The sequence below is a fragment of the Misgurnus anguillicaudatus genome, chromosome 12 (genome assembly GCF_027580225.2).
Source record: "Misgurnus anguillicaudatus chromosome 12, ASM2758022v2, whole genome shotgun sequence".
Taxonomy (NCBI): Eukaryota; Metazoa; Chordata; class Actinopteri; order Cypriniformes; family Cobitidae; genus Misgurnus; species Misgurnus anguillicaudatus.
In genome coordinates this window covers 16,903,768-16,930,620 of record NC_073348.2, presented here as the reverse complement: position 1 = coordinate 16,930,620, position 26,853 = coordinate 16,903,768, and the positions used below count along the sequence as shown (strand labels likewise).

The following is a 26,853-nucleotide window of genomic DNA, read 5'->3' as shown; positions in this document are numbered from 1 at the left end:
TGAGGGAGATGTCGAGTTACATTGGCTGGACATTCTTAGTGGCATGGCCCTCTTTTTGTGTAATGTTGTGTTTGTGCATTTCATTTATATTATAGTTTTTCTGTTATTTGTATAATTTGTGGTTTGATTTATTTTCTAATTATTTTCTTTATTATAATTTGTGTATTGTAAGCTGTCCCTGGGTTATCCAGTGTTCTATAGGCATTGGCCCACTGATTGTTGGCCCATTGATTGTTGTCTGGGGTTAAAATGCCAATTGCTGTCCCCACATTTGTATGTGTGATTTGATTATTTAGAGTGTGTAAAATTGATTTTTTTCTCTCTAAAGGCCCATACGGACTCCTGTGGAACAGGGGGGCTTGCTGTTTCCAGTGGGTGGCGTAGTTCACGGTGTGCTGTGTATTGACATATGTTCCTGGGGTGTGGAGGGAATTTGCCGTGGTGTGCGTCTAGACAACCTCCATGGTTGCAGCGGGCCTGCCTTGTTCCCACTAATCCTGGCCCTGGAGTTTTATTCATTGTTGAGTGTTTGTGGGAAAGATAAAAACATTTTTTATATTTTATAATAAAGTGTAATTTGTATTGATACGCACGTCTCCATTTTTCTTTGCCTTCAATTGGTAGACTTTACCTGTGTGCCTGGGTCGGATTTTTCCCTGGTATTATCCAGGGTGGTGTAGTCTGATTATTTTACATATTTTCTTTACTTGGTAACACCAAAAAATCATACATTGTGATTTCTGGATTTTTTTATGTCTCTCACAGTGGACATGCAGCTACGATGACAATTTTGTGGGAGAACTTGCAAAATAGCAGGGTGTTCAAATACTTATTTTCCTCATGGTATATATACATAATAATAACACACAAATATATTATGTAAACACAAACTTTTATTTTGTATGTGATTAATCACAATTCATTTTTTGGCAGCACTAGAATTTATTAATGCATTGAACATTTTTGGACTTAGTTTTAGTGTTTCTTTTCTGCTTTACACCACTCAGTGACTGGTGCCACCAAATTCAGGCCCAGCGCCACCAGCTGTACAACTTAGGTGGGGGCCAGTACCACCCCTCTCAAATGTCAGTCTGGAGCCCTGCCCTTATTCCTCATTTGGAATCGTTTAGAGCGCTTTGAAACTGGCTTAAAACTGTAAAGTGTTGGGGTCCAATAAAGTCTATTAAATGAGAAAAATCCTGCAATGTGTTTCTCAAAAACTTAATTTCTTCTCAACTTAACAAGGAAAGACATCAACATTTTGGATGACATGGGGGTAAGTAAATTATCTAAAGTATTCCTTCAAGGTTACTTTCCAGTGTGAAGTCTCTGATGGGATTTTAAGGAACCTGAGAGAGCAAACATCTCATCACACTAAGAGCATTTGAAAGGTTTATCACCTGCATGAATTCTCTGGTGCCTAAGTAAGTTTGACCGTTGACCGAAACTCTTCCCACAGACACTACAGTAATGATGTTTTTCTCCAGTATGAATTTTTTGATGAACTCCTAATCGAGATGAGTCAGTGAAGCTCTTTCCACATTGAGAGCAGACGTAAGGTTTATCACCAGTGTGAATTCTCTCATGGACTTTCAAGTGACATGAATAATAAAATGTCATGTCACACTGAGAGCATTTGAAAGGTTTTTCACCTGTATGAGTTCTCTGGTGTGACGCTAAACTGCCATGTTGACTAAAACTCTTCTCACAGATACTACATTGATAAGGTTTCTCTCCAGTGTGAATTCTCTGGTGGACTTTTAAGTAAATTGACAGAGCAAATGTCTTGCCACACTGAGAGCATTTGTAAGGTTTTTCACCTGTATGAATTCTCTGGTGCCTTAGTAAGGGTGACCGTTGACTAAAACTCTTCTCACAGACACTACAGTTATAAGGTTTCTCTCCAGTGTGAATTCTCTCATGGACTTTTAAATAAATTGCCTGAGCAAATGTCTTGCCACACTGAGAGCATTTGAAAGGTTTTTCACCTGTATGAATTCTCTGGTGGTTTATTAAGGGTGACTGTTGACTAAAACGCTTCCCACAGAAACTACAGTGATAAGGTTTCTCTCCAGTGTGAAATCTCTCATGGATTTTCAGCTGAGATTTATGACTGTAACATTTACCACAGTGTGAACACTGATAGAGTTTCTCTTTAGAGTGAATATTCTGGTGTGATTTTAATGATCCTGAATCCTTAAAGGTTTTGTCACATTCACTGCACTGATACAGTCTCTCATTAGTGTGTGAAGGCACATGTCTTTTCAGATAACTATATCTCTTCTCACAGTGAAACTGCTGTTGCTGCTGCTGCTTCTTCATTCTGTGCTCTTCTGAATGAAGTTTCTTCTCTTGTAAGGTAGTAAAGCTGATCTCAGATTTGGTGAAGAGTTTCTGTTCTGTGTGTTTTCTCTCATGTCTCTGTAAAAGTCTCTGTGATCTGAATGTCTTTCCACAGGTAATGCAGGAAAGAGTTTGTGCTGTCAATCGTTGTTTTGATGTTGAGGACGTTATTTCTATATCCAAACATGAATCACTCTTCACATCTGAAAGAAACATGAAACAATTAAATTGTCTTTTTACACTTATTTACACAAAGAAGAATCAAGAATTTAGGCAACATCATGAACAATAATTTTATTCAACAAATTGTTCAGTGCGCGTTCACGACCAGACTATGGCGCATTCAGCTGACGTCTCCTGCTGACTAGGGCTGAGCGATTTTCTCGATTCAGCGATGTACAAGCTTTATGACTTGGGAGCAGGGAGATACGAGATTATGCTGTCATTGATAAGAATGGTACAGACACAGACATCACTGCGGTCACGTTAAGCCTTTTGACAAGAGACAAGGCTTCAATAGTTAACCAAAGCTAATGACTGTAGTTACATACTAAACTCTATTTAAAAGTTTAAAGCCGGAATACACTGATGGATTTTTGCACTCCTATAAGATCTTTACCTTATCACACTGTGCATCATGGATCGTTTAAACTCGGATATGACAGGCGCGTAATGATGAACCAGAAACTTTGGCAGCTGCATCATATGTTAGCGCAATGACAACAGCATGCGCTCGTGGTAAACAAATACCAGTATGCAGATCGTAACAGCAAACACACTGTGTGGTGATCATGCTGAATTTCTGACACTGTCAGAAAACAATCGTAGGCTATCTTTGGACGCAAGACCGAGAAAACGGCCGTCTCTGAACCTCTCTAACCGTACGACATAGGACCACCGACGAAGAGCCACGATCACAGAAACCGCGACGATTGTTTTACGATAGCAATCTTTCGTCTGGGATAGCCAATAATTGTGCAGTGTATTCCGAGCTTAAGAGCTATAAGTGATGCAATACAAAACACGATAAGCTCATTAGGCTGTCTAATAGGTGGAAATTAATCTGCTCGCAAACTTACCTTCGTGGCTCACGGGTTTCTTTCTGCACAGAAGCATTACAGCTATCGATTTTTAACAAAACAGGTCTACTTAAATTTATCTAACTATTTTCACTTGTTAGAGTCCAATAAAACTTTGTTTTACATGCACAGTGCCAAGAGAGGCATTGTCTACAAGTAGGCTGACTTAAAGTCAGTAAAATAATGATAAAACAATAATTTAATAGTGGTATCCAAAACATTCAATTTAATTTAAATATTATATTACAAACATTTTAAAACATGTATAAACAGCAGTATTTAAAATACATCAATAACACAGATAAACATAGATAAAGTCATAGTTAAGGCTTGCTTTACTAAGCCCATCGCTGAGTGTATTTGTAAGTAGGGTGAGCCCTTGTCTGTGTGCATGCATCTGTGAGGCTCTGTGTGTATTAAACTAGTGAAGCAAACTGTCATAAAAGCTGTGAAAGTCCTTTGGGATGACTTCCTTCAGGTCTTGGAGGTGTTTAAATTTCAGCTCATTGATCTTTAGCCTGTCCGAATAGAGTGGGGTGACTGTGTAGCTGTCTGAGGTGGAGTTTCGAAGTTGGTGACCCGGATGTGAAAGCCAGTCATCAGAATGGTTTATTTTCAAGTCCATCGTTCCATTGTTGTTGTACCTAATAGCACAAAATAAAAAAATCACTGTTTCATTAAAAATATGCAACATCATAATGTCATGCCTACAGTATATTGGTAAGACATAAGATTTACATTGGTAATTACCTGATGGCCCTGATATCATGGGCAGTGAAGTCACCAGGCCTTACTTCAAGGTGCAGAGACTTGCAGAGCCTCAACTTGGTGAAGTCCTGGAAGAAGGTGTGGTCGATGTACTTGACTTCGTATGGATGAGGCCTCACACGAGCCCTCTTCATCAAGTTAACATACTCCGCTGGGAGATACACATCCTGGTTCCTCAGACACTTCTCAATGGCACTGTGAACAGAGTCGCATTCCATCTCAGTATGCCCTTTCTCAAGGTACTTCTGAATGACGACTTTGTTTTTCTTCATGGAGAACAGAAGAAGTGCATTGCTTAGAACTGCATTCCTGTTCTGATACCCGCAGCCGTCACTCCACAGAATAAATGTGTCAGGCTCAGTGTGTGCAGAGAGGTAGTCAACAATGCATGAAGCAAACTCATTGGCAGACAGGGATCCCTCACCTTCATGCCAGACATAACATGTAGCACTGTGTGTCAGCACGTTGTACATGGTGAAATTGTGAACTGCAAGCTTTGTTTTATTATACAAGGCAGAGGCTTTTAGCTTTGGGCACAAAAGGAGGGCTTGTAAGTCCATACATATGACCATGATCTTGTTGCTGGCCTTGCTTTTGTCGGACAGCTTTTCGGTTCGGGCCTCTTCTTTTTGAAGGAGGTGGTGCTGCCACTCCTCATCAGGTAAGTTGCCGCCCTTGAAAGCACAACAGATGTTGCACTGGTCCTTTTTTGGCTGGTAAATGCCTAGGTTGAGACGCCTGAACTCATCTGCGAACACTTGCCTTGACAAAGGTGTTACATTCTTCTCTGCTGCAGCGCGACAATACACTGCATAGAGAGCAACCATCGACTGAAACACAGGTTCCAGATACTGTTTGGATGTTGTGGATCTACAGTAATGTGAGGGCACCTTTGGCAGGTCCTGCAAAAAGCTGCAGATGAATTCATGGCCTGCAACTGAACGACGTGCGTTGCTGTGTGTCTGTCCCTCAGTGTCTGCTTGCGTGTATCCCCCTTTTGCCCAGTTTAGGGCACACCACCCACCTATTCCTAGGGTAGACAAAAACATTTTTTTGCAGACGCGTCTTCTCTGCCCGCTGACCCGTAAAAAAAAAAACAGGGAATTTGATCTTCTGGAATTTTCAGCCCCCCTTCTCCTTTGCACGGGGACCACATCAACTAGACTCTGCACATACATCCTCTTATCCTCCCAGGTCAACTGTTGCCAAAAGTAATTGAAAATGGTACTCCTCTCAGGCTCACCGATTGCACTGCAGTGATGTTTAGCTGACTTGGCACATGCTGATGATGAACATCTAGGCCCCATAGCCCGTGGCTCCCTCATTATTTCCTTCTGCTTCTCTTTTCCAGTGTATGACTTCCCAACCATTCTTCTTTTCTTGTTGATGACGTTCTTCCAGGTGTTTTCAGCCCTCTGTCTTTTCCTTGGAGGTGCATCGGAGCATAAATGATCTGCATCAAGGTCCTCTTCGCTTCCACCATGGCAAACTTCAGAATACACACACAAATCAAACGTGCAAGAATGAGTTGCATCTTTATAAACTGTCAACAGTGAGGGCTATAGCTAACACTTTATAATAACTTTCACTTATAAGTTATTAGTTAATGATGAACTTATCCACATTGTAGAAAAGCATCTAACCTACCTGTGTCAAACTGCTCTGCAGCCAGTAGTGAGGCCTCCTCTCCTTCCAGACCACCAGAGAAATCTTTTCAAACACATGGTACAATTAGTGTGAAATTTTATTTTTAAACAAAAGTCTATTGTTGTGAAATCCATCTACATAAAACTTAAACATTTTGGCATGTGAAATCTGCATGCATCACTGTATCCTGCACCACTGTATCATCCACCATTGTTGCTTCCTATCTCTCTACACTCTCTCCATCAGAGCTTTCACTACTATCAGAGCTCTCACTATCTATTAAGGCCCTTGCCTGATCATATGGCACATTAACCATCTGACAGAGTTCCTTTAAGAACACAGACATGGTTGCTGCAAAAAATACAATTAATTAAGGTCAAACGACCGCTTCACTACGTTATATGGCATGTTTACATATAATAACAAGGCAAAAAGCCAGCCAGCTTGCTTGCTTAAAGTGATGAGCATGACGGCAAAGGCAGCTACTTGTTGAACATCACGGTTTGTGTTGACATTGTAAGAGACAATCCTATCGTATCGGCAATTCACAGGGATTAATCCGCGTTGCATTGGATTGTCTTGCGCTAAATTTCTGTCCCCAGACGAGCGCCAGAACTAGAGCGGGGTCAAGAGTTTTTTTTCCTTGAGCCCCAAGAAAATCACTTTAGATATCTTATCAAACATTACAAAACCAATGCATAGTGGCGAACTAAGTCAACGGCAGCCAGTTTTTGTGCTTTAAATTGAAGGTTTTGAACATTTCAGTCAACAAGACAGCTACCGTCCAATGCTACAGTACATTAGATCTAAAGAAAATCTAACAGCCTCAGAAACGATAAGTTACAACTTAGCATTAAAAGTTATTATTACTTTGAGATAAAGCCGTTATATATAATATATAATCTGTTATTATATAATTCATATAACTAAATCATGAATAACCAGTGTTTTGAAGACATTTACCTCAGAAGACGTGTTGATTTGTAGCGACTCTCAGCCCTGAGGAGAAATGTATGCCGCAAAGCTCTCCCGCGGATTGAAGAAGGAGTGGAGTTACGAGGTTTCTCAACAACTGAAGTGTCCAATGGAGTTAAGAGTTTTTTCTCAAGCTATTTTCAAGACTAAACCGGTTCGCGTTACAGGAAGAGCAATTTAGTCAGCCAGCCAGCTGCAGAGCTGCCAACTTTAACGCATTTTGCGTAGCAGATATGAATCTAGACATCATACTACGCTGCTACAATCTGTCACTTTAAAATACACAAAAAGCCATTGATGGCTTTGAGTTCAACTGTCTGTGCATTTGCGCACTAGGCAACTCGCCTATCGGTGTAACTAAATTGGGAAGCAACCTGTTGGGAAAAGAAGACTTCGTCCAATCATAGCGCTAGTTTTAAACTCTTCAAAGCAGAGAGCTGTCAAAACGAATAACGAAAATAACGAAATTGTTTTTCATCTCGGCTCTATCTTCATGCTGTGACTTGTTTTGCAAGGGAGGACGTCTACACACCATTTTAAAGGTAAATGGACAGGGTAAGCCTGCCAACCAGGGGGGTCTAGACCCCTTTTACTGTTGCACATGCCCCAGTGTAGATCTACCAAGTGTCCTATGTTGTGCCTCAAGTTTAAGTGTTACGCCCAGTTTAAGTTTTACTTTATTTGCCGGTATATTGATTTACATTGCTAATCTCTGCAAAAAACCTGAGCTATATGAAAAGTAATTCACACTTGTAAACACGTTGCAGTCGCACTTAAACAGAAAAGACAAACTGGCGCAAGCAGCACACAGAAATCAAAGTCTGCGAACGGAGCGTCTGTATATTGACAGCATGCCAGAAAACATGACAAAACTAAAGTAAACTTCTAAATAATATCAATCGTATTCTCGATCCTTACTGGCTCCCATGGATGGAGATCAGATTTTTTGTGCAGAGCAGGGAAATAAAAGCATAAAGTATATAGATGATGAGGGAGGTAAAATGAACTACATGGCTCAGCCAGTCAAAACCATAGTCAAGTCTAGAGAATTGCATTATTGCTGAGAAAATCAAAACATGTTTGTGTACTGTTCTGTATTGTCAGATATGAAATTACTGTTTAGTTCACTAGATCTACTTTAGGGAACTACAAAAAGTTGGGATAAAACGTTAATAATGTTCATGTTAAGTTTGTTAAAAAAAAGTAGTGGGAGGCCTGTGCCCTGGTACAACTTCATGTCAACAGGCCTGCTGAAAAATAAAGCAATGGAATAGCATGCTATTTGTTGATTCTTTATGTCCCATGTATTTAAGACACATGCCAAAATGTTTAAGCAGGGTTGCTGCAGGTTTCACCTAGTCAAATTTAAGACTTTTTAAGACCTTTTTAAGACCATTATGAGTGAAATTTAAGACCAACGCAACACAATCATCTCAGAAATTCTCAAAACACATATTTGTACTATATCATTTTTTTTTTGACAAATAAAATCCAATAATATTGGAAGATCAGTATGGTCAGCTGCTGATATGTGCTGCATACGTCATCAAGATTAGCAGATTAAAGTCAAGGGACTAAACGCGCATCTCCATGCGCGTTTAGTCCCTTGACTTTAATCTGCTAATCTTAAGGGAAACAAGAGCTTTTTAAGTAAAAATTGTGTAACACTAAAGTTGATTCGTTGTTAGTGGCTTGGGACTCGACGGCCTGACTGTTAAAGTTGATTTTCAATAAAGTAGTGTTTTTTTTTTGCTTCTGGGTCCTCCGTTTCAGAACCTAGCAAATGCTCAGGTAAGCCACGTACTAGTTGGTTAAATTTACACAGAAAAGATTTTTGCTTATACAAAACTGCATTTAAGGTTTGTTTCTCGCCAAACCTACAGTATATGCAGTCAGATCACAACACCTGAAATATTGCTTATGGCATGAATTGCGTGGATTATAATAGCATACATTTTTTGTATCCTCTTTAAAAAATAATGATTAAAAACTGGATTGAAGTGCGATTCAGTGACGCGCGAAGTGCAGAACTTTTCTTTTTAGAGACCCGCCCATCAAACACTTTCTTCCTCCGTCACTGATTAGTTCTACAGCATTTTAAATTACTATTTTATTTTTGCGGAAAAAGTTTTCGGGAATAAACGGAGGTAAGAATTTTAAGACTTGGTTTATTTAAATTTAAGACCTAGGATGAAAATCTGGCCGTTTTTAAGACTTTTTATGGCCTTAAATTTAACTTCCTGAATTTTAGACTTTTTAAGACCTTTTAAGACCCCTCGGGAACCCTGTTAAGTTCTGTTTAAGAGGCATATTTGTTGGGATTGCCTTTTCATTAAAGCAAGCTTGTAGACTCTCTGTCCAGACAGAGACATATATTGTCCAATTGATGTTTTTAGTTTTCAGTTCAATTAATTCAATCCAAGTAAATGGAACACTCACAAGATGTCACCAAAATCACTTTGTCCCCTTTAAATCTTCCAGAAAATGATGTCAGTATCGTATTATACCGAATCGCATCTTTGGCAAAGCAGATCGATATATTGCCAGCATACAGACACAGAATACACTGGCAAGTAATTAGTAATTTATATGGGCTGTTTACAATGTTTGCATAATGGCTTAAATAAAAAAGTGGATAAAAGCCAAAAACATTGGCAGGTGACGTCAGCAACATACGCTGTAGTCCGCTCATGAACATGTAGTGAATAACGGAGGATGAGAACAAATTGTTGAATAAAATCGTTTGTTTTGTTTTATTTGTGCACAAAAGTGTTCTCATCCCTCATAATATTATTATTGAATGACTGATGGACCTTATAGCGATGTCTTTCATTGTTTCCTGGGGAAAAGATTTGTGAAACTAACTGAAGTCAATGGGACAAACAGAAGCCTCCCAGTTTTCATTAAAAATATCTAAAAAAGGGTTCTGAAGAGAATGGGAGCACTTGGGGGTTTAGAATAACACAGGGGTAAGTGATTTACAATCAAATTATGATTTTGGGGTGAACTAACCCTTTAAGCCTACATCCCTGTTGCTCAATAAGTTTTAAAGATATCCTAAATCCCTTTTAAATTTTAGTACTTACATTTATTGATCTTTTGATTTGTGAGTTTGCGACTGAAAACCCAAAAAGGTGCTCAAATGACAGTTAAAAATGTAAAAAATACAACAATAATTGAAAAGACATACCTGATAGAATAAAATCATCATCTTCCTCAGTGTGATCTTCCTCTATTGTGGTTTCAGTTTTTATTTCTGTGTGTTCAATTTTTATTTCTGTGGGTTCAATTTTTATTTCTGTGGGTTCAGTTTTTATTTCTGTAGGTTCAGTTTTAATCTTCATCATGAGGTTCGTGCAGTCGAAGAGTTTGACAGAACACACCTTCAGTGTGGTCTGCAGGATCTGTTGTTGTTCTCCAGCGTTACAGACAGAATCCAGAGACTCTGTGGAGGTTTGATCCTCCTGTAAGCGCTGTTTACTGTCACACATTGTAGTGTCCTGAAATTAATTAAGAAATTAAAGTAAACAATCCAGCATCTCTACTCTGTTCAAAAATTGAGGCAATGAAAAGACCTATACAAGACTATGATCAACCCCCAAAAAAACGATTGTTTAAAGGCACAAAAGTGGAAACAGGCAACTTTTCATAGTACTCCTATTAGTAAAACTTCGTCCACTAGGGGCAAACGTAGTCGGGGATCCACTTTTTTCTCCTTAAAAGGCTGGGTTTTACGGCTCGAAAGCTTATAAAAACTTATTTCTGGGTTTTTTGGCTTGTTAGCTGTACATATTGTCACACAGCAGCTTTTAGGCATTATTCTGTTTTTTTGTTATAAGCCAGAAATGACAAGGACGCGGCCTCTCACAATACAAAGTCAATGGAGATGGTTGGATTGTTTTTCCCCCTGGTGGGCGTGGTTTTCAAATTTGCATAACTGCGCTCTGTCTCTATTATTACACTTTAAACCCCTTTTAATTATGCATATGTTTGTAATTAAATCTCTCTATAAACAGAAAAGTAGGCAAAAATGGTAATGTTATCAGTCTGAAAGATACATGTTTTATGAACTTGTAAAATAAAACTGACCCGAGTTCACCTAACCATATTAAAAGAAATTAAAATGTAAATGAAGACAATTTTTTGTTAAGTAATAAGAAAGAAAATCATATGCTATATATATGTGAATCTTTTAATTTATTTGTGTAATTCTTGATTTTGTGAAATTCTTGATTTACCTCACCCCTGGCTTTATGCATGTTTACTGTTCATTGTACTTTTGTGTTATTTTGACTGTCTACCTTGGTCTTATGTAAATTGAATTCATTCTAATAATAAAATAAAAACTAGAGCACATTGTTAGCTTATGCTATAGCGAAAACAAACGGTTGCTGCCATGGTCTGTGGAGTTTGTGTATTTGGACTCAACTTTTACGTTTCAGGGACTTGATATCACTTTCTTCATTTGTATATACACACAGGAGGACACTTTTGGGCTTTTAGATTGCTTTAGGTTTTGTATTGCTTTCTTTTAACAGTCTTGAGTTTTAGTGTGTTGTTTTAAGTTCAATGTAAACCTTGTAAATACACCTTCTATGCATTTTTTTTATTTTGTCTGTCTCATCCTTTTAACTCTTTTAATCTTACACAGAGTAAATCCCCATTTTAAACCATTTGTAACTCAACCGATAGGGCTGAACGTTACATGTGATTCAGGTAAATGATGTTTAAGTTGTACAAACCTTGCTAAATCTCCTCGGGACCTCAGCTTTGTCTTCAGTAACGCCACCTCTTTCTTCAGCTGAGAGATTTCTGTGATGAAATCATCAATATATCCAGCATGGACAGATCAGCTTATACTCATTTACAGCACATCTAATCATCAACTTCTAAACACTTAAATACACAGAGACAAGACTCTGTTTACACTAAAAGAAAAACACGGAGGATACGCAAACACATCACACGCGAGCTTCTTCTGCTTCTATCTGGATTTATTGGCGGGTCGCATACCAACATTTTAGTGCATACCGCCACCACCTGTGCTGGAGTGTGAAAATCATCACACGCGAGCTTTCTTTCTTTAGTGAGTTTATCGTCGGACTAAAGAGCTGCAGCGCCTCCTGCTGTACTGGAGAGAGAAGACGCTCACGGCTTTACAATTGATTTAGCAAAACAAGTTTGTCTCAATTGTGGCCAGAAATCATCACAAACTACACTGTAAAAAATTTGCTGTAGGCTAATTTTGCAGCTGGTTGCCAGTAACTTACTGTAGAAGATAAAGTCTAAAAATGTTTCATGTTCATTTAACTTTGAACAAAATGTTGCCAGTAAATAACATAAATGTAAAATCTACGGTAAGTTACTGGCAGCTAGTTGCCAGTAATACCCAGTAATACTGTAATTTCTACAGAAATTTTTTACAGTTTATGGTATAAAGTATGACTACATGAAAAGAAGGCGTGGGTTTACCAATCCAGACCTGGCTGATTATAAATCAAATCACTCTTAATAAAGCTGAGATACATTTAAACCAATGTATACACTGGTTGTATTTTGGTATGGTCATGACGTTCTTTAAACATCTTATTACAACATTGTAATTACGTTATTTTAACACCTAAACAAAAGGTCTCACAAATGTTGTATTTTAGTCTGGTTTGTAGTAAACAGATGTGATAGTTACATGTTTTGACTGCTTAAAAAAATGTATCAATTAGATATTTTTTACAATGTTTTTAAATTTAGGGTGTGTTACCTAATGGACTCTATGCACGCTTAACTTCCGCGTTTGACTCAAGGCTTCTCTCCAGTTTCCAGTACAGGATATGTAAAGGGGATTGACGGCAATCGCTAAAATGTTAGATTCTCAGTAGCAAAAACATACTGTGATTTTTTTACAAATAGGAAAATTGCTGATAATGTTAAATTATACATGTATGGGGAGCCACTTGAAAGGGTAGAGGTTGCCAGGTACTTGGGGCTTTGGTTTGACAGAAAGCTTACATGGAAAGTGCATATTGATAAATTAGAGACAAAATGCAAGAGAATATTAAATGTTATTAGGTGTCTGACAGGGATAGAGTGGGGGGGCAAGTCGATCCTCCTTAATGACATTATATTATGCTCTGTTGCGTTCAGCAATGGATTACGGTTGCTTTGTCTATGGATCTGCGTCTGACTCTCGACTCATGAAGCTGGAGAGAATACAGTCACAAGCGTTGAGGCTTTGTTGTGGAGCACTTCAATCCTCCCCAATAGAGAGTTTACATGTGGAGCTGGGCAGGGCAGAACTTAACAGGGTGGAGGCCCCTGGGCTTGAATAAATTTTGGGCCCTACACTTTCAGAACAAAAGGTACAAAAGCTGTCACTGGGACGGTACCCTTTAAATGGGTCCTAATATTTACCATTTAGGTACAGATATAGGTACATTTGTACCCATTATATGCACTCTCTAGGTACAAAGGTGTACTATTTGAAAGGGTACCACCCCAGTGACAGCTTGTGTAAATTATCTTCTGAGAGTGCACATACTGTACAGTAAACAACCTAAAATAAAAAATATATCATAGAACTACATTTTAGGGAAGTTTCCCGACAGGGTTTAGATTAATCTAGCACTAGGCCTATTGCTAGGTTATATTAGGGCATTCAATTAGTTTTTACAAACAAACCTTACAAAAACATTACTGGTGTGCATCTTGAGACAAAACAATGGCAATGATATATGTTAAGATATATCAGTGCAAGGTCAAACATGCATTTTAGTCTTGGACTAGGATAAGACCTGACTAGGAAACTGCCCCTATATCTCTAAAGCAGAACATAAGCCCAGTCTAAAATTAAATCATGTATTTTAGGGATGTCACAAATCCAAATTAATCATGCACATTAAAAAATACCCCATAACAACATTTAAAATCATTGTGTTAGACTTAGCTTATGTTTGATTAACATTCACCTTATTACACACCATATAAAGTTATAAACATAATCAACAAGCGTATTTTGTGCATATAGCCTAAGTGGTGCAGTGAAAAGAAAAGATTTTAGGATGTTATTTAATCATTATGACAAGACCATCATGTAATATTAGAACACCAAAAATCAAAGTGGAGAAGATGATCATTCATTCATTTTTGCGTCTGATATGAACATAATACATTAAAACCTTGAACGTAGATATAAAAATGAACACTTTTTAGAAGTTTAAACTGTGATTCTGTTAAGCACAAGCAAACATGCTGAAAGAGAAACTACAGGTAGGCTAGCTAGTGGATATATCAAAAACCATCAGGACATCAACATGGCCATGAATTAGTGAATCCTCACCTCCAGATGAAGTAATAAACTGGACTGATGGTTTAAATGTTGACATAATCATATGTGCGTGGTTAACTCTCCGGATTTTGTTATGTTTCGTAGCTCTGCTCCACTCGTTCACAGTTTGGTTACAGTGTCGTGTGAGCTGCAGACTGCGAGCAGATTGGATTTCATTTGGCGCTACGCAGACCGCTTGGTGATGATGTCAAAGTACCGCGAGAGCGATTAGAAAGCAGACTTCTCCGTGTGATTTCTCGAATCGCTCTCGCGGTACTCTGATGTCATTTTTTGGCTGTTGTTGAACCACATGAATACCCCCGTCTGCTTTACAGTCACTTTTGCGCCGTGATAATTTGATTTCATATAATGATCGGATCGCGCAGTGCCGCATGAAGTCAAATGTACCAAATACCAAAGAAATAGCCGACTGTACTGTATATGAGGTTCAACCCGCCAAAGTAGCAAGTGGAGCATGCGAATGGTGAGTGATTCAGATGTCAATTTATGAATGAAAGTGTCAAAGGTTTGTCACACACTGTTAAGTATTTTCACGCTTTTTTAAATAGGTATACGGAAATCCTTGACCTTTGCTAGTGGGTGTACTGCGTATACCTGCTGCGTATCACGTTAGATTACAAACAAACAAGAAAAAAAACAGAGTTACAAGACCTACTCTAGTAATCTTTCATACGGGGCGCTTCATTTTCGCGTTGCTCTTTCTCGTTATCTGTAAAGCTTATTTATGACTCTCATTTCGCGTATTCGCTATTATACTAGCATCTGTGGATTTCAAAAGCAGTAAACTCAGTGCGTCATATTCCGCACAAAGACTGACATATTAACGAATTAAATGCATCACCAACCAATAGGCTGTAAAATAAAAAATGAAAACGACAGAGCAAATCAAACGAACGCAAGCCGGCACGGAGGCCCCTATTGGCCGGGGCCCCTGGGCTCAAGCCCACTCAAGCCCAATGGTAAGTCCGGCCATGGAGCTGGGAGAAATGCCATTGGCATTAAGAAGGGAAAAACTATCATTAGCTTACTGGACATGTCTTGCATATTTTGAGTACATATGCAAGACATGTCCAGGTTTATAGAGATGGATCAAAGGATCCTGTATCGGGGAAAACTGCAGCTGCCATGGTGGTGAAGCGTATGGACAGTAGCGGAGTGGCCATCGGGAGAGTCGGGACATTTCCCGGTGGGCCGGTAGTGTTTTGAGGCTGCGAGGGCCGGTCTGATACATTGCTTATCAACCCAATATCACGCAAATACGTGACTATTTCACGTATGGACCAACGTGAAAATGTCACGTTTTGCCGGTTTGTCTGGCGGCCTGATGTGCGGCCGCTTCCCTCTGGTCAAACTGTGCAGCCTCTTTGCTTAACACAGTAGGCTATATAAAAGTGCTCAACCTGTTCGGCAGGTCCAACCATGTTTAGGATTTTTTTTAAATATAGGGGGATTATTGAACGGCCCCTCTCCAAATTGCATAGCCCGTCGGCCTTTGATGTGAAAAGCTGCGTCGCCGAATTCCTGTTTATTTCAGTACATACGCAGTCGGATTGATCCATCTAGCGGAGACTATTTGATAGAAAGTGTGGATGTTTAAAATCTCTAGCCTGGTGGTCAGTACTTGAATGGATAAAATCAGCACATTTGCAAAGGTTTATCTCCATATGGCTATATATAATAAATAAAATTTAGAAGGGTAACTTTGCAGTATCACATTTTATATTTCCTACTATTAGATTTCTATTAGATTTCCATATTAATAGACGAGAGTATTCAACTGAAATATATAAATATCCTCACAACATTATTATTTCTCAAAACTTTGACAAAAATTATTTTCAAATGAATCTGTATTCTAGATGCACACATTATTCCGGATATGTTTTGAATATTAGACGAGATAATATAACCGCAATGAACGTCTGCCATTAAATATCCACATATAAATTAACATCACAGCATAATGAAATTAATAAAAAGACAAGGAAGCAGGATTGGCATGTAAATTGTATTATTATTAGCGGGAAAAAAGCAATATTACTAAAAATAATCTCTGAGGTAATGCGCCAAACACGTTAAAATAAATAAGCAATAGCCATGGAAAAAACATTATTATCTCTCAAAACTTTATATGACAAAATTTATATTTAAAGGAAATATTCTTACAGTTATTCAAAGATGCACAAATTATTCCATATTACTCCCGTTTATGAGCACATTCATCTCTGGCCTCGCTCTGTTATGTAATAGCTGATTGACAGGTGCGCAACTCCGTCTTTCAAACAGGTATAATTTTGTATAGTTACTCATTTAGGAAAATTAGCCATGATTTAATGATTTTATTAATATTATGAAAATGTTTTTTTTTTTTTTTGCAAATTCATTACGATTTGTATTACCCTAGCTTTACTGCAAATAGGCTACGAGACATTTTTTTTTACCATGGAGGGCCGGTGGTATACGAAATTTCCCGGTATATTTTTTGGTCCCACTCCGCCCCTGGGTATGGATGTTAGTGCCTCCTGGAGGTTGACAGATGAGGTGTCTGTGTACACCACTGAGATTATTGCCATCATAAAAGCACTAGAGTGGATTGAAGAGACAGGACAAGAGAAGGTGCTCATTTGCACTGACTCTGCAGCAGTGCTGAGCAGCATACAGTCATATAGGTATACTTTCATACGTTTAAATGTCATTATGGTATTAAGTGTGGAGTATAAATTTTCTATGTAAAGTAAACAAGCATCAACAAAATTTGCTGTGTTATTTTGGCTGCTTGGCCAACCAACGGTCCTTAATATCATAGCGCTCTATGACATGCGGAAGTAGTCCAGCATCCTGAGATATCACCGGAAACACGTCAAGCGCTGCCGTGCATAGAGTCCATTACAACCAAAATACAATGTTGTGAAAAGTTGTAAAAACGTTTTGTGCTTGTATTCTTAATCCGATCATAATCGTCTCTTTCCTGTTCCTATCTTTATGACTTTAAAAGCTTGATGTTTTACCTTTATTTTCTTTCTTCAGTACATTTCCCCACCCCTTTTACTTTATACTTCATACAATAGCTTGAATAAATATAGCTTGATTTCTGGCCATAGCAGAGCAGGGTTTCTCAACATTTTTCAACTTACGGTCGTTTAAAACATCGAGGACCACCTTTCTAAACATGATAGTAACCTATCAACCCAGAATAACAAAAAAAAACAAAGCAATGTGGCATGCCTTTCACCTCACTGAAGTCACTAAAAGTACACCTGGTGGTACCCCTAGATGAACGAGGAATGTCATTGCTTCCAGTGGAAAAACCAAACCACATTTGGTGTCATTTTGAGGAAAAAAAGACATTTAAAGTGGAAGACGTAAGGGTGGACTTTTACGACTTTACAGCTTATTAGTACTCAAGGGTATACCTTTGAGAAGTTACATCTTTAAAGGTAAAATATACAGCCACAGAAAACATTAAGACACTATTTCAAGACTGTTTTCAGTTCATCTAAATGTACTATTTGTAGGTACTTAAAGAATTGAAAGAAAAGATTATAATGTTTTACTTCATTCTATCCACTACCAAAAAACATTTCTGCAAAATTCCTGATAAAAACGTTTTTTTTTTTTTTTTTTGCATGTATTTGCAAAAAATTGGGGTGAAAAATGTCACTCCTGAGGTTTGCTGTCTGAAGTCAACATTGTAGTAACATTATTGTAGCAATGAAGGACTGTAAAAGCCATTTATCAGGCGATGATGAATATACTGCTTAGCAAAAATGCTGAAAATTTTACTGTTGAAGTCAAAGCATGCACTGTAAAAAATGTCCGTAAATTTACGGCCTCATTTTACGGTACTGAACTGTTATATAAAATTACAGTTTCTTGCCGTAAATGGTTGCATGAGTGGTGGGCGTGGGGGGAAGAACTGCACTGAAATTACTGAGTGGTATGTGTTGGCCACTTATTAATATGCATTTTCTGTCTGGACTTGTATTATGAAGACTGAATACTTTTGAAACGTCATCAGTAGATGGCCAAGTACTGTTCCAATTCAAAGTTAACGAACAGTTAAAATCCTAGATGTGTTCCTACATCATACCTTTAATCGAGGACCCTTATTAAAATTAACCATGTTGTCTTGCTTTAAAGATTATAATTGGCAAAACATGGTTTTACTACAGTAAACGTCTGTTTTGGACTGCACTCCTTTAATATAACCATAAATAATGTCCATAAAAGGGTCTGTTCATTCAATAATCCAGGCAAAATCTGCATGAACATATACGCAGAAATAATATTGAGGACACTGCACGCTAATGAAACATTTAGTTAAAGTCGATTAATATTTCTGTTTTTATTAAATAAATATTCTATGTTAAATTGGCTCTAAACAGGCAATTTCAGTCCCGGACGCAGCACTGGAAGAAGCACTTTACTTTCATCTTTTATATCTTTATTTACTTTTATTATGTTATTATTGGCGGAGGCGCGTGTCCGTCTCTTGAATGCTTTGTGATAACGTGATTATTCAGTGTTTCAGTGGTGTTGTTTTGAATCTTTTCAGTCTCTGTCTGTGTTGTCTTCACAGTTTGAGAGCAGTGAATGTGCAGCATCCTCTTGGATGTTCTGGTTGACTGATGCCTGTATGAAGAGCTTTCCATCAGTCATGGAGCCTGGTCCTCCTGCTTCATCTCTGTCTTTCCCCTCATCTGCAGCTTCCTACCTGTTTGAATGACAGTTATTCTTGGTAAATGTCTTTGGTGTCCAGTGTCAACACCAAGCCACTTCTCTTATAATGTGTTTGACTCATGCAAGCGCAGAGGGTGAGAAATGTTTGTAACCAAACCGATCAGAGGCCCCATTGACTTCCACAGTAGAAAAAAATAATAAAATGGGAGTAAATGGGGCCTCTGATCGGTTTGGTTACAAACATTCTTCCAAAATATCTTCCTTTGTGTTCATCAGAACAAAGAAATGTATACAGGTTTGTAACAACATGAGGGTGAGTAAATGTTTTGAAAATAATGATCTGTGCTTGTTTGATTGCCAAATAGTTTAAGGGTTATATAGGTCTTTAAATATTATAAATAATTAATATTATATATATAAATATATATATATATATATATATATATATATATATATATATATATTTATATATATAATATTAATTATATATATATATATATATATATAGACACACTTAGGCTTTCCGTTGATGTATGGTTTTTGTCAGGAAATATCAAAATATTGGGCCAAAATACAACTATTTTAAAATCTGGAAACTGAGGGTGGCCAAAAAAAACCCCAACTAAATATGGAGATTATTGCCTTGAAAGTTGTCCAAATTAAGTCCTTAGCAACTTCATCCACTTATAAAAATAAAGTTTTAATATATGTACGATATGAAATTTACAAATATCTTCATAAAAAAAATGATCTTTACTTAATATCCTAAGGATTTTGAGCAAGAAAAATCAATAATTTTGACTCATACAATGTATTGTTGGCCATTGCTATAAATATAGCTGTGCGACTTATGACTGGTTTTGTGTTCCAGGGTAACATTTGTTATTGACAACTGCAGTCAAGAAAAATTAGACAAGACAAAGTGCAGAAAAAACAACAGAGATCTACTTACATGAGTTGGTCATCTAACAACATTCCATCAACTGTTTTTACTATCTGTAAAACAAATGGAACTCACAGAAGAGGTTAAAGACAAAAATATGACAATTTCACCATATGTCACGATCCTGCCTCTATCATTCATACTTTTCTACTCTTTTGTCAGGATCGTGACAACGTTACTTGTTCTGTTTGGAAGCACATGTCATTGTTTGCTTTGGTGTTAATTGGGTTAATTATCTTGCTATTGTTATATGCCCCACACCTGTTGCCCCCTTGATAAGCTTGTGTTTGCTGTCCTGTGCTGATTTGTTTATATGTTTCCTGTATGAAGTCTATTAAGTCTAGTTATTTAAGGTTTAGTTTACTGTTACGTTCATAGTTCAGTCTAGGCTAGTATGTTTAGTATTTGCCTAGCTTTACGTTGTTCGCTTTTGAGAACAGTCTCTCGACATTGCGTTTGAAGCTGACGCTATGTGAGCCTCTCCCTCTTAAGATTTCTTTAAAACTTTTTCACAACGCCAGTGTAATGGCCAATGCCAACCATGACCGTGTTTATAGGGGTGAGCTCTGTCCTTGGGCTTGGCCGTCCAGAGATGAACTTCCAGGATGGCAGGCAGCACTGTCCCGCCAAAGTCAAGCTTGGACGGTAGGGTCGGAGACCCTGGAAGTCCAAAACTTCTTGTCGGGCTTTGCCGGTAGGGTCAAAGACCCTAGAAGTCCAAGACTTGCAGGGCAGCATGTGGCCCTGTCCCACTTGCGCGTATGCTCTGGACACCTTGTCGGGATTGGCAAGCAGGGTTGGAAGTCCAAACTTTCAGGACAACAGGCGGCCCTGTCCCACCTGTGCATCCATTTCTGAGTCCTATCTTTGGGCTCGGCTGTTAGGAACAGACACATTGGAAGTCCAAGACTTCTCGTCTGGCTCTGCCGGTAGGGTCAGAGACCCTAGAAGAACAAGACTAGCAGGACGGCAAGTGGCCCTGTCCCACTTGCGCGTATGCTCTGGACTGTCTCGTCTGGATTGGCAGGTAAGGTCAGAGAGCCTGGAAGTCCAAGACTTCTAGGACGGCAAGCGGCCCTGTCCCGCTTGCGTGTATGCTCTGGACACCTCTCGTCAGGCTCTGCCGATAGGGTCAGACACCCTGGAAGTCCAAGACTTCCAGGATGGCAGGCGGCCCTGTCCCGCTTGCGTGTGCTCTTGACACCTCTCACCAAGCTTGGACGGTAGGGTCAGACACCCTGGAAGTCCAAGACTTCCAGAATGGCAGATGGCCCTGTCCCGCTTGTGCATATGCTCTAGACATTTCTCATCTGGCTCTGCCGATAGGGTCAGAGACCCTAGAAGAACAAGACTAGCAGGACGGCAAGTGGCCCTGTCCCACTTGCGTGTATGCTCTGGACTGTCTTGTCTGGATTGGCAGGTAAGGTCAGAGACCCTGGAAATCAAAAACTTCCAGTATGGCAGGCAGCCCTGTCCTGCTTCTGCATATGCTCTAGACATTTCTCATCTGGCTCTGCCGGTAGGGTCAGAGACCCTAGAAGAACAAGACTAGCAGGACGGCAAGTGGCCCTGTCCCACTTGCGCGTATGCTCTGGACTGTCTCGTCTGGATTGGCAGGTAAGGTCAGAGACCCTGGAAGTCCAAGACTTCCTGGACGGCATGCGGCCCTGTCCCGCTTGTGTGTATGTCTGGACACCTCTCGTCAGGCTCTGGTGGTGGTCAGGGACCCTGGAAATCAAAAACTTCCAGGATTGCAGGCAGCCCTGTCCCGCCCAAGACTTATTATCAAGCTTGGGCGGTAGAGTCGGAGACCCTGGAAGTCCAAGACTTCTCATCGGGCTCTGCCTGTAGGGTCGGAGACCCTAGAATTACCCGACTTGCTGGGCGGCAAGCGGCCCTGTCCCACTTGCGCGTTAGCTCTGGACACCTCTTGTCGGGATTGGCCTGTTAGGTCAGAGACCCTGGAAGTCCAAGACTTCTAGGACGGCAAGCGGCCCTGTCCCGCTTGCATGTATGCTCTGGACACCTTGTCTGGCTTAACCGGTAGGATCGGAAACCCTGGAAGTCCAAAACTTCCAGGAGAGCAGGCGGCCCTGTCCCGCCTGCGCATCTGTTTCTGAGTCCTGTCTTTGTGCTTGGCTGTTAGGAACAGACACCTTGGAAGTCAAAGACTTCTTGTCTGGTTCTGCTGGTAGGGTCAGAGACCCTGAAAGTCTAAAACTTCCAGGATGGCAGGCAGCCCTGTCCCGCTTGCGTGTGCTCTTGACACCTCTCGCCGAGCTTGGCCGGTAGGGTCAGACAAGACTTCCAGGATGGCAGGCGGCCCTGTCCCGCTTGCGTGTGCTCTTGACACCTCTCGCCAAGCTTGGCCGGTAGGGTCAGACACCCTGGAAGTCCAAGACTTCCAGAACGGCAGATGGCCCTGTCCCGCTTGTGCATATGCTCTAGACATTTCTCATCTGGCTCTGCCGATAGGGTCAGAAACCCTAGAAGAACAAGACTAGCAGGACGGCAAGTGGCCCTGTCCCACTTGCGCGTATGCTCTGGACTGTCTCATCTGGATTGGCAAGTAAGGTCAGAGACCCTGGAAGTCCAAGATTTCCAGAACGGCAGACGGCCCTGTCCTGCTTCTGCATATGCTCTAGACATTTCTCATCTGGCTCTGCCGATAGGGTCAGAGACCCTAGAAGAACAAGACTAGCAGGACAGCAAGTGGCCCTGTCCCACTTGCGCGTATGCTTTGGACTGGATTGGCAGGTAAGGTCAGGGACCCTGGAAATCAAAAACTTCCAGGATGGCATACAGCCCTGTCCCATCCAAGACTTATTGTCAAGCTTTGACAGTAAGGTTGGAGACCCTAGAAGTCCGAGACTTGCAAGACGGCAAGTGGGCCTCTGGACACCTCGTCAGGATTGGCCAGAAGGATCGGAAGTCCAAAACTTCCAGGACAACAGGCGGCCCTGTCCCGCCTGTGCATCCATTTCTGAGTCCTATCTTTGGGCTTGGCTGTTAGGGTCAGACACCCTGGAAGTCCAAGACTTCTAGGATGGCAAGCGGCCCTGTCCCGCTTACGCTTATGCTCTGGACACCTCTAGTTGGAAATGGTCGTAAGGTCAGAGACTCTGGAAATCCAAGACTTCCAGGATGGCAGGCGGCCCTGTCCCGCTTGGCCATTGGTCAGAGACCCTGGAAATCAAAAACATTCAGGATGGCAGGCAGCCCTGTCCCGCTCAAGACTTATCGTCAAGCTTGGACGGTAGGGTCATACACTCTGGAAGTCCAAGACTTCAAGGATGGCAAGCGGCCCTGTCCCGCTTGCGCGTATGCTCTGGACACCTCTTGTCAGGCTCGGCTGGTGGTAAGAGACACTGGACATCAAAAACTTCCAGGATGGCAGGCAGCCCTGTCCCGCCCAAGACTTATTATCAAGCTTGGCCGGTACAGTCGGAGACCCTGGAAGTCCAAGACTTCTTGTCGGGCTCTGCCTGTAGGGTCGGAGACCCGAGACGTACAACACTTTCAGGACGCCACGCGGCCCTGTCCTGCTTGCGCGTATGCTCTGGACACCTCTTGTAGGGATTGGCCTCTAAGATCAGAGACCCTGGAAGTCCAAGACTTCTAGGACGGTAAGCGGCCCTGTCCCGCTTTCGCGTATGCTCTGGACATCTTGTCTGGCTTGACCGGTAGGATCGGAAACCCTGGAAGTCCAAAACTTCCAGGAGAGCAGGCGGCCCTGTCCCGCCTGCGCATCCATTTCTGAGTCCTGTCTTTGGGCTTAGCCGTTAGGGTCATACACTCTGGAAGTCCTAGACTTCCAGGACGGCAGGCGGCCCTGTCCCGCTTGCGTGTATGCTCTGGACACCTCTCACCGTAGCCAGTAGGGTCAGACACCCTGGAAGTTCAAAACTTCCAGGACAGCAAGCGGCCCTGTCCCGCTTGCGCGTATGCTCTGGACACCTCTTGTCGGGATTGGCCTGTAAGATCAGAGACCCTGGAAGTCCAACACCCTGGAAGTCCAAGACTTCCAGGATGGCAGATGGCCCTGTCCCGCTTGCGCGTATACTCTAGACACCTCTTGTCGGGATTGGCCGGTTATGAAACATTTTGAAACAAGGTATTTAGATTTTTCATAATAAATAACTATAGGGCCCTGCCCTGTGAGCCAACAACCCACATTACAGGGCAGTACACTACTTTTAATCATATTAGTTTAGTGTTTAATAAAAAAAACTTGTTGGCCTTTACGTCTATTTTAACGCATTTACAAGATGGATAATAATCTCTATTAAAAAATATATATCTATTGATTATTATGTTAGAAAAATTGGTAATATTAAAAAACAAGGTCTTTACATTGGATACTTAGGTGTTTTAAAAGTAGGGACATTCCTGTCTTTATGCCAGTCCCAAACGTTGACCCACCCGGTACAGAGTGCACACTGCAGTGTGGGCATGAAGTTGATAGTCATGCACAGAGCATTGCACCCAGAGTATGGAAACAAGCAAATCTAATAACAAGGACCTTCGAGCAACCTAAAGTTTTGAGACGATTAAAGTAATTTTTAATTTAATATATAAACTGAACTGTATATATTTATATATATATATATATATACAAACACATACTGACTGTATATGCTTTAGTACTTCTAATCATATTTGGTAGCGTTTCTTTTCTAAAAATGTTTGGCTTTACGTCTGGTTTTTTAATTAGTTTACACAATGCAGCATAATTCTAATTAAAAAAAAAACATGTCAATTAATTATCATATTATCTTAATGCTTCATAAGGTAAACATGTTTCCCCTTTTACCTCTCTTGCAGTGTGTCTCATCAGAGTGTTTTAAGGTTTACCGTTCTTACCCTCACCACAGAATAAGTCATGTGCAGAGATGTAACTTCTACAGAAGTTTCTCCCTAGTAGACACAGCTTTCAGTGGGCAGAGACTTTAACCTGTGGCAGATGACAAAGATGCACTTCCTCAATAAACACTCAAGTAACCACTTAATAATAAGAATAATAATGTGAATATAATTTAAAGGAAGGGGCTACTGGAAGAAATAATGGGGCTACTCGCCCTGAGTGAGGACACCCACTGTAACCTGTAGAGCAATGGGTTGAAGCAGTAGCTGGTAAGAGGGTTGAGATCAGGGAATGTATAAAGAGGAACCTGCAAAATACATTTGATAAAGTTCAACTAATTGCATTTCTTTCTGTGTTAATGCATTTCAAGGCTCAAAAACAAAATCAAGTTAGTCTACAACAGCACATTTTAACATTTACTGAAGATTTGTTAAGAAATAAAGAAAGCTGCAATTGATATAATACCTCTTGTTGTCCAGCTGCATGTTTTGAGATGTGTCCTTCTGATCAGCCTCCCGCTCCTGAAGTTTTGAATTGTCAAATGGACCTTTTAATTAAAGCACAAACCAAATGAGCTCAGCTATCATTCTTCAGTACACTGTATAAATGGGTGAATGGCAATACTGCATGTCCATGTGACACTTAAGACTTTCAGACGACATCTACTGCAACAGGCATTTGATATTGACAACTCTGTCCAGAAAAAAATCAGACAAGACAAAGGACATGAAGTACAACAGAAATCCATTTACATGTTTGGAGGTTTGGAGGTGTTTGTCATTTAACAACATGTCATCAAGTGTTTTTACTATCTGTTAAAAAATTTTAATCCAAGAAGAAAACAAGTTAATAAAAAGATAAAAATATGACAATTTTATCATAAGTATTGTACAGTGGGTCGACATGGCTGGCATGTTTTGACAATAATTATTTTTGCGGGTTTGATTTGACAAGCTATTTAAATATTTGATGGTAAATAACTATAGAGCTCTGCCCTGTAAGCCACCCACCCACCCATCAACAATTAAACATCACAGGGCAGGACTCTACATCTAATCGAATTTGTTTCATTTCTATTTATATTTAGTGTAAATACATTTCTATTTAGTGTAATTATCATTAATTTAATAAACATTTCAAGTATTATATTAGCAAAAGCAATATTATCAAATGGTGTTTATTGTTACCATATTACTACATCACAAAGCAGGAACCAACATCTAATCGTACTGTTTTGTTATTTATCTATTTATTTATTGCCTTTACATCTGCCTTTTGTGTTCATTTATTTGACGCAGAATCATTTCTGATTTATAAAAGTAAGTCAATTAATTATCATAAGCGCAAGTTGATGTTTAAAAAGTGTTTACTGTGCTTACCTTAGGTGTTTCAAAAGTAGGGCCATTCGTTACACCTTTACAGTGAAAGCTACTTCTCTAATGAAAAATTTGGTTTAAGCTGGTTTTGCAAGCTTTGCCAGGATAGAAGCTACTGCCACCTTAAACCAGCTAAAACCAGCTACCAGTTTATGCTGGTCTTAGCTGGATTTTTCTGTAGGATTAAACGGGTCCCTGTGGTGAAAAATTGCCTTAAGGACATAGTCTTATACAATGTGGGCTCGTTTTGTTTGATGTTTGATTTAAAAAAATAATTTTGGACGTTTAAAGGTATTTCAGTATTCCGTTGTAACGCAAGCGATTCGTTTCCAAAACTTTTCGGGTCAATTTACACGACGCATAACATATATCTCTGTATCTCTAATAAAACACATGAATCATAATTATGAACGAGTTCGCAGTTAGCGTTTATACAAGTGTTTTTTTTTTATCCTTAATAAGGTTTAAGATGTTTTCTCCCCTACCTGTCCTGCACTGTCCTCAGCAGAGTGTTTTAAGGTTAACCGTTCTCTACCTAAGCTCACCACAGAATAACTCAACACTGTGGAACTGCGCTTTATATAGCCCGAGAGCTGGCGTTCTATGTCGTCATGGATTCCATATTAGGTCATAGAAGGAATCGCATCAGTAAACAAAATAATAGTCTGTGTCACTTGACGCCGGTGACGGTTTAGACAGAAACAGACAAAACGCATTTCTAGCAAATTAAAATGTATATACTTTTTTTCTCAAGTAATAAGAAAGCAACTAAAAAATACACAATATATTAATATTTTACTATTTTTGTGTAATTCCTCATTTAACCCCCATACCCC

General features: G+C 39.9%; 1 protein-coding gene and 1 long non-coding RNA gene across 3 annotated transcripts in view; both read right to left on the bottom strand.

Annotated features, from left to right (window-relative positions):
- The window catches only part of LOC129447327 (uncharacterized), a 63,442-nt gene extending 51,583 nt beyond the window's left edge, over positions 1-11,859 (bottom strand). The window contains 3 exon segments of the mRNA XM_073873695.1: positions 1,313-2,546; positions 10,003-10,312; positions 11,555-11,859. Of these exon segments, the coding sequence (XP_073729796.1) occupies positions 1,313-2,546; positions 10,003-10,303 (1,535 nt within the window). The 5' untranslated portion in view covers positions 10,304-10,312; positions 11,555-11,859.
- A 5,940-nt stretch (positions 11,860-17,799) lies between these two features.
- LOC141369029 (uncharacterized) lies at positions 17,800-26,668 on the bottom strand. 2 transcript variants are annotated; one of them, XR_012372520.1, is made up of 5 exons: positions 26,503-26,668; positions 25,107-25,334; positions 24,875-24,948; positions 19,787-24,731; positions 17,800-18,868 (listed from the first exon to the last, which is right to left on the bottom strand). It is a non-coding gene; the product is annotated as an uncharacterized lncRNA (long non-coding RNA). The 2 variants fall into 2 exon arrangements; XR_012372521.1 differs by having other exon boundaries at positions 25,107-25,188.
- Positions 26,669-26,853: the final 185 nt, after the last annotated feature.